Consider the following 13,984-nt stretch of genomic DNA (forward strand, 5'->3'; position numbering starts at 1 on the left):
ACAGCCGAGTGTCTCGCTGTGTTCCTAACTTAATAATTGTTCTATGTCGTCTTTGACGTAAGCAAATAAATGGGGTGCTTTTGCGTTTGTTTTGCAAATTGGTCTTTAGCAAAAATTCCTCTGTGAAAAAAGTATTTATATTGTGCCAGGTTACAGAACATAAAAAAGTATTGGAGAAGATAATTTTGGATATTAACATGAATTTCATGGAATAGAATAACCAGAAGGAGCCGTGTACCACCAAGATCCATCAGGGCCTTCAGGCTGAGGAGTTGCTTGGGCATTAGACTAAAGCTGCTGAACACCTTTGCCCTCAGCATGTCTTTCACAGTGCCTGTGATAGTGTCTACATTCCTGTGTGTTAGTGTGTTTTAATATGTACAGTTAAGCAATGTTTTCTTTTCCCTCCCTAGGAAGACTGCTCTTGAGTCTGAACCACGCCCCTCACCCTTCCCAGCCTGCACCTGTAGGTCAGCCCCCCTCCCTTGGAGTGGGCGTGGCCACAGGGTGGTCGTTGTAGCAATGAGCTTTGAGAGGCGTAGCAAAGGTGTGGTTCTGGTGGAGTTTGCGTATCAGTACACAGACAGCAAAGGCAGCATCGTCTCCATCAAACCTGATGAACATTACCTCCTCCTGGAGAAGACCAGCGCTAGAATGTGGCTCGTCTGCAAGGATGACAGTTCCGAGTACTTCTACGTCCCTGACAAGTATGTCAGGGTACTTCCCAGCAGGTTCCCACTGGACCATGCTGACCCCCCCAGACCAGAGACCACCAGAGTCCCTGAGACAAGACGACAACACAAGACACCACAGGTGGGTTTCAGTGTGGGGAACAGGGTCGTACTGAATGTAGAACAACATGGGGGGACAGTGAAATACCAGAAACACTCTTTCACAGAGATTTAGAAGCATCATTAGTTTATAAATGTGGTGTGCAGAAGTGGACATTGAACTGTTTTAAAGGATGAGACACTGTCCTGAAACCTGCTGTACAGATCCTCCCTGAAACAGCACAGGGAGCATGTGTACAAGGACAGTGGGTATCACCTGACACAGTGTCAACATGTGACACAACACAGGGAGCATGTGTACAAGGACAGTGGGTAACACATGACACAGTGTCAACATGTGACACAACACAGGGAGCATGTGTACAAGGACAGTGGGTCACACCTGGCACAGTGTCAACATGTGACACAACACAGGGAGCATGTGTACAAGGACAGTGGGTCACACCTGACACAGTGTCAACATGTGACTCTTACTGAGGTTTAATCCATGTCACTTAATATGCACTTGTCGTTGCTTTTAAAATGCATTGTTAGGTCATCCTGAAAATTTTGTTTGAGTGTTTTGATTTCATGACTCTAGACTGCATCATCTAATGAAGCTAGCCTCTAATGATAAAGATAAATAACTCTCTGAACTTCGTCCTGACAGCAGTATTACAACTTGATCCTGTGACAACTAGCCCCTGTCTCACTATTATCATTATTATTAATTCATGAATCATTACTGTGTTTCAGAGGGCTGTCGCTAAAACGAGTCTCTCTGGGGAACATGACATGGACACCAAAGCTAAGAGGTAAGATGAGAATCCATACCTGTTCATGACTGTTCTCCATCTCAGAGCTCAGCAGTGATATTATGACATCATCATTAGTCAGAATAAATGAGAGACTGAAGGTCTGTCTCTGTTGTGTTGAAGCCCAATCCAGCAGAGACCAGCCTCACCTGTACCCAGCTGTGTGTCCATGAAGAGTGACAAGTCTATGGATCAACCTATCGTGTTCAGTGATGGAGGAGGACCTTCTAATGAGGAAGGGTATGTACTGACCTCTGCTGGTGTTCAATGTTATATGATGAAGGTGACATGATGTGAAGAAGCCGTCTGCACTGGGACTCAATATTCCTATATTATAATATATTATAACTTATAGTTTATATGTGATTATAGTGATAGTGTTTAAATGTATTTGGGCCTACATGAATCAATGCAACATTACTTATTCATGTCAGAGCACAACCTGACAGCCTCAATCCCTACTGTTTATCGTCTTTACTGTCTAATCGTTGAGTGTATACAGTTGGTCAGGCCAGATCCATTAATTGCCAACACCTGTTTGTTGGTAATACTGAGCTGTTAACATGTTTGGAGAGAATCCATGAAAGGGGACATGCTGCTCACTGGTCATAGACAGATTTCTTTAAGTGAAGCAAAGTATAAAGTACTATTCTAAAAGTCCAATGTAGACCTTTGCTTTATCATGTAAAATCTCTACAAAAACACAGGGTTAGAGCTGCTGACTGTAGATACTAAAGTATCCCTCATCACATCCCTACTAAAACACAGGGTTAGAGCTGCTGACTGTAGATACTAAAGTATCCCTCATCACATCCCTACTAAAACACAGGGTTGGAGCTGCTGACTGTAGATACTAAAGTATCCCTCATCACATCCCTACTAAAACACAGGGTTAGAGCTGCTGACTGTAGATACTAAAGTATCCCTCACAGGGGCGGAGCAAGGGTTGTGTCTCGGGGGGGGGGCGGAAACTGATTGGGGGGGCCCCCCTGTTATTAATATTTTGCAGTGCAATAAAATACAACAATAAAAAGTAACCAATGGGAACCTCTATTGTGAACAGCACATATTAGCCTATATAATAAATGTGTTCAGTCATCATAGCCCCCAATGTGCGAACAACATGTAGGCCTCGGCCACTAGCCTCACATTCAGCATTCATTAGAATCTCTCACACACAGTAGGCCTCCACAGATCCATGCATAACATGGGTTTAATGATCTGTCCATTTACCAAATACACTATATTCAAATTCAACGATAAGAGGTCATAAGCCCCCCAAAATGAAGTTAAAGACAGTAGCCTATAGTCATCCTAACAGTGACAACTAATAATAAACAAACATAGGCCTATATGACAATTCTTTCAGCAACAATTTGGGCAAGCTACACGCGAAACCAAGCCCCCATGAAGATAAAAAAACGAGTGTGCAACACACACACGCGTGACGCGCACTGCAGTTGACCACCTACAGGCAGCTACGATTGAACTAAAATTCCACCAGACTATGATCATTTTCTTTTCCGAACTGACATGTATTGTGCATCTCTCAAAACCAGCAAACTCATAGCCTACACAGGTCAAAACACAAACACATTATTTATCAATTTCAGACGGCTGAGAGTAGTCATTAGTTCATGTTTTTCCATGCTCAGCTCACGGTACATGGTACGAAGTGTAACAAATTCATCAACCACATAATCGGCCTTCTGAATAGAACTCCGCAAGCGCTCTAACTTTCCGAGCAGCATCAGGGTGACAAATATTTCGGGTTCATCACAGCAAATTTCTCAGCCATTCTCCTGAAATCAGCAAAGCGATGCTCAAATTGCGAAAGTTTACTCAACGTCTATCCTACTGTACGTCTACTACGTCATGTATATAAATTTAGTAAAATGGTCTTGTAGTTAATCCCCATGCTCAGGGCCGGATTAATGTATGGGCAACCAGGGCAGTTGCCAGCCACCAGGGGGCCCCCGACGACATGTCGGGTAAAGTGCACTGAAATAAATTACAATGATCAAGTCAACTGTCCAGTGTTTACACACTCACTGTTTAAGCGCGACAAATTGACCAATTAAATCGTGTGAATATTTTCTACCAGAAGACATAGTTACCCTTTACGATTGGTACAATGGTAAGGGAGGGTGGGTTTAATGTAAAGGCTGAAATAAGAAAAAAACGTAGCCTAGCTAGACAGGCAGCACAGAAAAGAATGGATTGACGCACTCCTAGCGCTAGCGGGTATGTTAAGCAAAAGCAAAAAAAGGAGAAATAAGCGAGAGGAGCACCTCTTTTACAAAGTAGGATGCCTTCTATCGTCAGCTTTTTTTTAAAAAGAAGGTTTCTCATCAGAGGAGGCACCTGTTGCTAGTGCCATCTCGTCTGCTGATGTGGGCAATGAGGCTGACTTTTCTTGACTGAGGTGTACAATAGAACGCGTTATTTTTGCCCAAGGGTAACCACTGTCAAATTATCCTGGAACGCAGGTAGCAAACGCATTGAATCGAACGTTCAGAAAACAGGGTTATTATCCTGAATGTAGCTGAGAACGCCGCCTGAAAATATGGCACCGGAATTTTCAGGTCCACGTCCTTTTCTTAGTTCAATAACTAGCGACTTCTAGCAATACATGAAAAGTATGCCAGTTAGCACGTAGACACTTACACCTTAATGCTATCAAATGTTGGTTGCAATAAACATTGAGAAAGTGTATGAAAATACTGTTTATAGTTTTTGCTGCTTTGGCTAGGGCACCACTGGGACACATATCTTAAACTAAAGTTTAGGTTGTTTTCTTCAAAATATATGTAACAAACAAATAAACCTATTCAAAAGTCATAATGATGATGTTTTTGCTCCTTAAGACTCTGAAAATGGCCAGATTTAAATAATGTAATAAAAAAAAATCCGGGGGAGCATGCCCCCGAACTCGCCTAGAAGTTCTGACTCATGACCTCAGTATTTTTTGGGCCCTGCGTACGGCCCTGCACCCGTTCCTTACCTAGTGTGTAAAACAGGAGGCTAGTGATGGTATGTAAGCCCATGGGCAGCTTGCCTGTTCCAAGCCACGTGTTCCAAGTGTATCGGCCTGAACAGAACAGAAAGAAAACTGGGTTTTTAGCGCTACTTCTTAACAGTACAAAGCTAACGTATCCAAAAGTCTCACAGACCATATAACTTCGTTCCTCGCTCGAACCACAAACAATCAAACAACAGCTCTATCTATCAAACCAAAGAACACCGCCCTCTTGAACAGCGAACCGCGCCGGTCTTTTACATGGGCTGCTGGACCGCTGATTGGAGGTGGACCGATTGGGGGCTGGCCGCTGGTCACGCCGATATCCAACCACCGACACACCCTGCAAGCAGCTGACAGGGAAAACAAAGGGGAGAACAGAACGAAACAGAAACACACACTACTACACTACACACACTACTACACTACACACACTACTACACGGACACAAACCGGGTTCAATCAAATGAAGGACACGGGTCCGTAACAACATCTCTACTAACACACAGGGTTAGAGCTGCTGACTGTAGATACTAAAGTATCCCTCATCACATCCCTACTAACACACAGGGTTAGAGCTGCTGACTGTAGATACTAAAGTATCCCTCATCACATCCCTACTAAAACACAGGGTTAGAGCTGCTGACTGTAGATACTAAAGTATCCCTCATCACATCCCTACTAAAACACAGGGTTAGAGCTGCTGACTGTAGATACTAAAGTATCCCTCATCACATCCCTACTAAAACACAGGGTTAGAGCTGCTGACTGTAGATACTAAAGTATCCCTCATCACATCCCTACTAAAACACAGGGTTAGAGCTGCTGACTGTAGATACTAAAGTATCCCTCATCACATCCCTACTAAAACACAGGGTTAGAGCTGCTGACTGCCAGCCTGGCTGACATACAGACCATGTGGTAAAGGTTCACAGTGAGAGATACAGAGTAACAACAGGTCTGGAAACCTGCCTTTCTGACTCTCATTCAAGTTGAACAGCAACATTAAAGCCTGGATCTGACCCTATTGATGAATGACTATAGCAACACATGTTGGACAGTATGATATATCTGTGGTGTCTACTTTAGTGATTTATGTTTGTAAGACACTTTGTTGTGTTTGTTGACAGGATGAGACAGCAGAGACCAGCCTCACCTGTACCCAGCTGTGTGTCCATGAAGAGTGACTGGTCTATGGATCCACCTATCGTGTTCAGTGATGGAGGAGGGCCTTCTAATGAGGAAGGGTATGTACTGACCTCTGCTGGTTAACCTAAAACAGGGTTAGAGCTGCTGACTGTAGATACTAAAGTATCCCTCATCACATCCCTACTAAAACACAGGCTTAGAGCTGCTGACTGTAGATACTAAAGTATCCCTCAACACATCCCTACTAAAACACAGGGTTAGAGCTGCTGACTGTAGATACTAAAGTATCCCTCATCACATCCCTACTAAAACACAGGGTTAGAGATGCTGACTGTAGATACTAAAGTATCCCTCATCACATCCCTACTAAAACACAGGGTTAGAGCTGCTGACTGTAGATACTAAAGTATCCCTCATCACATCCCTACTAACACACAGGGTTAGAGCTGCTGACTGTAGATACTAAAGTATCCCTCATCACATCCCTACTAAAACACAGGGTTAGAGCTGCTGACTGTAGATACTAAAGTATCCCTCATCACATCCCTACTAAAACACAGGGTTAGAGATACTGACTGCCAGCCTGGCTGACATACAGACCATGTGGTAAAGGTTCACAGTGAGAGATACAGAGTAACAACAGGTCTGGAAACCTGCCTTTCTGACTCTCATTCAAGTTGAACAGCAACATTAAAGCCTGGATCTGACCCTACTGATGAATGACTACAGCAACACATGTTGGACAGTATGATATATCTGTGGTGTCTACTTTAGTGATTTATGTTTGTAAGACACTTTGTTGTGTTTGTTGACAGGATGAGACAGCAGAGACCAGCCTCACCTGTACCCAGCTGTGTGTCCATGAAGAGTGACTGGTCTATGGATCGACCTATCATGTTCAGTGATGGAGGAGGACCTTCTAATGAGGAAGGGTATGTACTGACCTCTGCTGGTTAAACTAAAACAGGGTTAGAGCTGCTGACTGTAGATACTAAAGTATCCCTCATCACATCCCTACTAAAACACAGGGTTAGAGATGCTGACTGTAGATACTAAAGTATATCTCATCACATCCCTACTAAAACACAGGGTTAGAGCTTCTGACTGTAGATACTAAAGTATCTCTCATCACATCCCTACTAAAACACAGGGTTAGAGCTGCTGACTGTAGATACTAAAGTATCCCTCATCACATCCCTACTAAAACACAGGGTTAGAGCTGCTGACTGTAGATTCTAAAGTATCCCTCATCACATCCCTACTAAAACACATGGTTACAGCTGCTGACTGTAGATACTAAAGTATCCCTCATCACATCCCTACTAAAACACAGGGTTAGAGATACTGACTGCCAGCCTGGCTGACATACAGACCATGTGGTAAAGGTTCACAGTGAGAGATACAGAGTAACAACAGGTTTGGAAACCTGCCTTTCTGACTCTCATTCAAGTTTGAACAGCAACATTAAAGCTTGGATCTGACCCTACTGATGAATGACTACAGCAACACATGTTGGACAGTATGATATATCTGTGGTGTCTACTTTAGTGATTTATGTTTGTAAGACACTTTGTTGTGTTTGTTGACAGGATGAGACAGCAGAGACCAGCCTCACCTGTACCCAGCTGTGTGTCCATGAAGAGTGACTGGTCTATGGATCGACCTATCATGTTCAGTGATGGAGGAGGACCTTCTAATGAGGAAGGGTATGTACTGACCTCTGCTGGTTAAACTAAAACAGGGTTAGAGCTGCTGACTGTAGATACTAAAGTATCCCTCATCACATCCCTACTAAAACACAGGGTTAGAGATGCTGACTGTAGATACTAAAGTATCTCTCATCACATCCCTACTAAAACACAGGGTTAGAGCTTCTGACTGTAGATACTAAAGTATCTCTCATCACATCCCTACTAAAACACAGGGTTAGAGCTGCTGACTGTAGATACTAAAGTATCCCTCATCACATCCCTACTAAAACACAGGGTTAGAGCTGCTGACTGTAGATACTAAAGTATCCCTCATCACATCCCTACTAAAACACATGGTTAGAGATGCTGACTGTAGATACTAAAGTATCCCTCATCACATCCCTACTAAAACACAGGGTTAGAGATACTGACTGCCAGCCTGGCTGACATACAGACCATGTGGTAAAGGTTCACAGTGAGAGATACAGAGTAACAACAGGTCTGGAAACCTGCCTTTCTGACTCTCATTCAAGTTTGAACAGCAACATTAAAGCCTGGATCTGACCCTACTGATGAATGACTACAGCAACACATGTTGGACAGTATGATATATCTGTGGTGTCTACTTTAGTGATTTATGTTTGTAAGACACTTTGTTGTGTTTGTTGACAGGATGAGACAGCAGAGACCAGCCTCACCTGTACCCAGCTGTGTGTCCATGAAGAGTGACTGGTCTATGGATCGACCTATCATGTTCAGTGATGGAGGAGGACCTTCTAATGAGGAAGGGTATGTACTGACCTCTGCTGGTTAAACTAAAACAGGGTTAGAGCTGCTGACTGTAGATACTAAAGTATCCCTCATCACATCCCTACTAAAACACAGGGTTAGAGATGCTGACTGTAGATACTAAAGTATCTCTCATCACATCCCTACTAAAACACAGGGTTAGAGCTTCTGACTGTAGATACTAAAGTATCTCTCATCACATCCCTACTAAAACACAGGTTAGAGCTGCTGACTGTAGATACTAAAGTATCCCTCATCACATCCCTACTAAAACACAGGGTTAGAGCTGCTGACTGTAGATACTAAAGTATCCCTCATCACATCCCTACTAAAACACAGGGTTAGAGATACTGACTGCCAGCCTGGCTGACATACAGACCATGTGGTAAAGGTTCACAGTGAGAGATACAGAGTAACAACAGGTCTGGAAACCTGCCTTTCTGACTCTCATTCAAGTTTGAAACAGCAACATTAAAGCTTGGATCTGACCCTACTGATGAATGACTACAGCAACACATGTTGGACAGTATGATATATCTGTGGTGTCTACTTTAGTGATTTATGTTTGTAAGACACTTTGTTGTGTTTGTTGACAGGATGAGACAGCAGAGACCAGCCTCACCTGTACCCAGCTGTGTGTCCATGAAGAGTGACTGGTCTATGGATCGACCTATCATGTTCAGTGATGGAGGAGGACCTTCTAATGAGGAAGGGTATGTACTGACCTCTGCTGGTTAAACTAAAACAGGGTTAGAGCTGCTGACTGTAGATACTAAAGTATCCCTCATCACATCCCTACTAAAACACAGGGTTAGAGATGCTGACTGTAGATACTAAAGTATCTCTCATCACATCCCTACTAAAACACAGGTTAGAGCTTCTGACTGTAGATACTAAAGTATCTCTCATCACATCCCTACTAAAACACAGGGTTAGAGCTGCTGACTGTAGATACTAAAGTATCCCTCATCACATCCCTACTAAAACACAGGGTTAGAGCTGCTGACTGTAGATACTAAAGTATCCCTCATCACATCCCTACTAAAACACATGGTTAGAGATGCTGACTGTAGATACTAAAGTATCCCTCATCACATCCCTACTAAAACACAGGGTTAGAGATACTGACTGCCAGCCTGGCTGACATACAGACCATGTGGTAAAGGTTCACAGTGAGAGATTACAGAGTAACAACAGGTCTGGAAACCTGCCTTTCTGACTCTCATTCAAGTTTGAACAGCAACATTAAAGCCTGGATCTGACCCTACTGATGAATGACTACAGCAACACATGTTGGACAGTATGATATATCTGTGGTGTCTACTTTAGTGATTTATGTTTGTAAGACACTTTGTGTGTTTGTTGACAGGATGAGACAGCAGAGACCAGCCTCACCTGTACCCAGCTGTGTGTCCATGAAGAGTGACTGGTCTATGGATCGACCTATCATGTTCAGTGATGGAGGAGGACCTTCTAATGAGGAAGGTATGTACTGACCTCTGCTGGTTAAACTAAAACAGGGTTAGAGCTGCTGACTGTAGATCCTAAAGTATCCCTCATCACATCCTACTAAAACACAGGGTTAGAGATGCTGACTGTAGATACTAAAGTATCTCTCATCACATCCCTACTAAAACACAGGGTTAGAGCTTCTGACTGTAGATACTAAAGTATCTCTCATCACATCCCTACTAAAACACAGGGTTAGAGCTGCTGACTGTAGATACTAAAGTATCCCTCATCACATCCCTACTAAAACACAGGGTTAGAGCTGCTGACTGTAGATACTAAAGTATCCCTCATCACATCCCTACTAAAACACAGGGGGTTAGAGCTGCTGACTGTAGATTCTAAAGTATCCCTCATCACATCCCTACTAAAACACATGGTTAGAGATGCTGACTGTAGATACTAAAGTATCCCTCATCACATCCCTACTAAAACACAGTGTTTAAAAAAAAACAGTACAGTAGGCCTTGATTCTAATGAGAGCAAGTTACACAATGGTTGTGTAGAGCGCGTGGGGAGGGGGGAGAGAGAGAGAGAGAGAGAGAGAGAGAGAGAGAGAGAGAGAGAGAGAGAGAGAGAGAGAGAGAGAGAGAGAGAGAGAGAGAGAGAGAGAGAGAGAGAGAGAGGCCTCTAGAGCAACAGTGGACGTGTATGGTAACTGAACCTAACGAAATCAGGTAAATCATTTGTAAACTAAAATCAAACATCAACAAATTAAATCACAACATGCCAATATGTCACAAGTAAGAAGTATTGCAAATCGCAGTTACTTTTGTCGGTTTGAAGAAAGGTAAATTCAATGGTTTCGTTATGTCCAAACAAATAGAAAACGGAATCTCTCGTTAAAGTTCCGGGCGCTCAGTGAATTTGCAGGTTGAGAGGAATAGGTTAGAAATGACACTTCAGTTTAACTCCTACGAACAAGCGGGGGTGATTGTACGTTGGGGGGTTTTATACTCCCAAAGGAAAGAGGGGGGTATCCTTGTACAGGTGAATTCCTGATTGGTCAGTTAATCCCCACCTGGGCGTCAGCCTGATATTCGCGTATAGGTGAAGTGTTGAGTTCGATATTTCGAAATGTCCATGGATTGCTTATACTTCAAAATATAAAAATACAACATTCATAAATGGTTTTGCTAGTGTGATACAATTATTTTGGATCTAAAATGGACTGACGTAACTCTACCTGAAGGGAAGTTATAATCAAACATCAATTAAACCGTTCTAAGTAAATGAGAAAAGCACACATTATAACACATCAACTACTGTCATTGAAATAGTGTCCATGAGCCATGTAATCCTTGAGAATATGTTTGTAAATCCAGAAAAGTTAGTTCTTCCTTAGAAATCCTTTGTCTTATACTGAGGCTGTGTGGTCTCTGTTTCTGACCCCATGCTGGGCCAGAAGCTTTGAAGCCTCTGCGGGTGAGATAAGGAAAAGGGGGAAGACCCTTTCCTTGTCGGGGTAGGAGAAAGGTGTGGATGGTACCGTGCTTTGTCTGTTGGCTCTGCTACAAACTAATATATTACTTTTGAGTAACTTCCCCCAACACTGCACATCACACACACAGTGTCCAGCCCTGCAGGTACCAGGCCTGGTATGAGCACAGACCGGGCGGGGCTCAGCCCTCTTAGACTGGTTGAGACCAGAAGGTCTTAAACTCCTGGGTGGAGGAGTGCTGCAGTGTCTAAAGCAGGCTGCTAGCAAACATGCAGCCCTGTGTGAGGTGGACCCTGATGTCATTCTTCAGTGTCTGGTTGAAACACAACACACTTGTTTACCTGGGGGTGACAGTGCTCCTATCTTTGATGAATGTATTAAAGGAATAGTGCCTTGTAGTGGTATAGAAGATGGTTTACTTGGTAGTGATGGTATCACTCTTATACAGTGTGTCTGTGTGTATGCATGAGTGGATACAGTTAAGTTTACCACTCATGCCTATGTATGATAATACTCCTTAGTAGATTATCAGCCCTTATGCATGTGGTTCATGTGGTTAAGTAATGTCATCTCTTGTCCTCAGAGATCAACAGGAGAAGTCTGAGTCAGACCAGAGTCACCATGAGGACTTGTCCTCCATATTCACAGTGAGTTTTGTGTTAATATAAAGTACAAACAAGACAGAATCATTTGTATCATATTGTTCTACTGTGTAGATAGTTCCTGGTTCATTTAATATCTTCCCTCTCTGCTTCAGGTGCTTGAGATGGAGAACAGTCATGAACAGGTATGGATTCTCATCTTACCTCTTAGCTTTGGTGTCCATGTCACTTGCTCTCATTAGAATCAAGGCCTACTGTACTGTTTTTTTTTAAACACTGTGTTTTAGTAGGGAGGAGAGGAGAGGGAGAAGGGGAGGAGAGGAAGAAGAGAGAAGAGGGAGGAGGGGAAGAGGGGAGGAGAGGAAGAGGGGAAGAGGGGAGGAGAGGGAGGAGGGGGAGAAGGGAAGAGGGGAGGAGAGGAAGAGGGGAAGAGGAGAGGAGAGGAAGAGGAGAGAAGAGGGAAGAGGGGAAGAGGGGAGGAGAGGGAGGAGGGGAAGAAGGGAAGAGGGGAGGAGAGGAAGAGGGGAGGAGGGGAAGAGGAGAGGAGAGGGAGAAGGGGAAGAGGGGAGGAGAGCAGAGGGAAGAGGGGAAGAGGGGGATGAGGGGAAGAGGAGAGGAGGGGACGAGGGGAGGAAGAGGGAGGAGGGGAAGAGGAGAGGAGAGCAGTGTTTCACATCACTACGCTGTGAATTGTGGGCAAGTCTGCAAAAATGCAGACTTACGGGTGCCTAAAATGTGTTCGAAAGAGCCCTCACGAACTTGACAATTTGACAGTGGGACAGCCCTAAGCCCTCACAGACTTAGTGAGAACGTGCCTCAAAGTCCGTGAGTCTGTGAGCGTGCAGCTCTACTATTAAATATTTTTTTGTGATGTTAAACAGTAAAAGCAAAAACACAATTTCATAAATTTGTGGTGGTAAATCGTGGCAGGCCGTTACAAATAAATTAATGTATGGAAACACTGAAAACTCTGGGTGTGTTACTACGGTAACTGACTGTGAACCTCACCTGCTTGCTGGCAGCTTTTCTGTAACAAACCATGAGTTTCTCCCTCTCCCTCCCTCATGCTGAGCCTGAAGCTACTGTCAGACATGGGGGGGTCCTTTCCTCATCAACCTGATTGTTGTTGAAGCCATATAACACATACGGATGACATGAAATTCTACAGTTTTCCATGCAGAGCTAACCTGGCATTTCCTGAACATCTCACTGTTAATCTGTGCTGTGGAGGTTGATGGACCCTCCTTCTCGTAATCTTGTCATTAAAAAGGAGAAGAATGTGCCAGTTGTTTTGCGCACATAGGATTGTTCCATTTCTTCCTCACTTGTAGTAAGACGTTAGCCTGGTCCTAACCAGACTCTCGTACATTTCATTTGTACAGAGAGTCTGGGCTCGCTCCCTTGACAAGCGTTAACTTCCTGAAGGCGGGTACTCTGTTGAAGTTTAAAACTATTGGATCTGCCCAGAGCCACTCTGGATCTGCCATAACCAATCGCTAGCGTTTGCCTTAGCCAACTCCTTCACCACTAACGGAGCGAGCTGGAAAATCAAACGAACCCCGTGGGTAGCAAAGATTGTTCTTGCTCCGGCTTTAACTTCTGGATATTCGGCAGCGTTGCCACAACGGACCGAATGGCTTCACTCGAATCTTTCTCCGTCGCCATTACAGAACTACAACTCAAACTAGCGCACGACATCAACGTCATCGTTCTCAGCCAATCCCTCTGTTCGCTGATTGGACGGTAAAAAGTTGACTTGAGACATCAACTAATATACGGAAAGCCAGACGGAGTACAGAAGCAAAATGAAAATTGAGCGGAAGTACGTAGAAGGGCAGAGCCAGGCTAGTAAGACGTGGTTAAATGTGAAATTAATATACTGCTTTGAAATGTACTGAATGAACAATTGCCTCTTTTGCTGTTGAAGTTGTTTTTCTGCTTTCTGAAAATGTCTTCATACTCGCCTGCACGCATGAGAATTTCTAATTCTCTGGATGAGAGTGTCTGCTAAATGACTAAATGTAATTCCAGTGAATTAGAAATGAACTAACTCAGATCAGCTGTTCCGGAAGCGATAACTCTGAGCTTCCCATCTCAGGGTTCATCAAGTCAGAGTTCAGGGTTAGGCTCAGAGTTTGTAAAACCTGCTTTCTGGAATACACCTCTGATGATAAGAGAGAAACAACATGTTTACTTAGA

At 43.6% G+C, this 13,984-nt stretch overlaps 1 protein-coding gene across 2 annotated transcripts in view; it reads left to right on the plus strand.

Moving 5' to 3' along the window:
* The first annotated feature begins 591 nt into the window (after positions 1–591).
* Positions 592–13,984, plus strand: part of LOC136932979 (protein NLRC3-like) — a 91,611-nt gene continuing 78,218 nt past the window's right edge. For both annotated transcript variants that reach the window (XM_067228323.1, XM_067228316.1), the window contains exons 1-8: positions 592–813; positions 1,527–1,585; positions 1,709–1,825; positions 5,735–5,851; positions 6,569–6,685; positions 7,343–7,459; positions 8,117–8,233; positions 8,830–8,946. In XM_067228323.1, the coding sequence (XP_067084424.1) occupies positions 655–813; positions 1,527–1,585; positions 1,709–1,825; positions 5,735–5,851; positions 6,569–6,685; positions 7,343–7,459; positions 8,117–8,233; positions 8,830–8,946 (920 nt within the window). In that variant the 5' untranslated portion in view covers positions 592–654. The remainder of the gene's footprint in view (positions 814–1,526; positions 1,586–1,708; positions 1,826–5,734; positions 5,852–6,568; positions 6,686–7,342; positions 7,460–8,116; positions 8,234–8,829; positions 8,947–13,984) is intronic.

This window comes from Osmerus mordax, chromosome 2, assembly GCF_038355195.1.
Source record: "Osmerus mordax isolate fOsmMor3 chromosome 2, fOsmMor3.pri, whole genome shotgun sequence".
Classification (NCBI taxonomy): Eukaryota; Metazoa; Chordata; class Actinopteri; order Osmeriformes; family Osmeridae; genus Osmerus; species Osmerus mordax.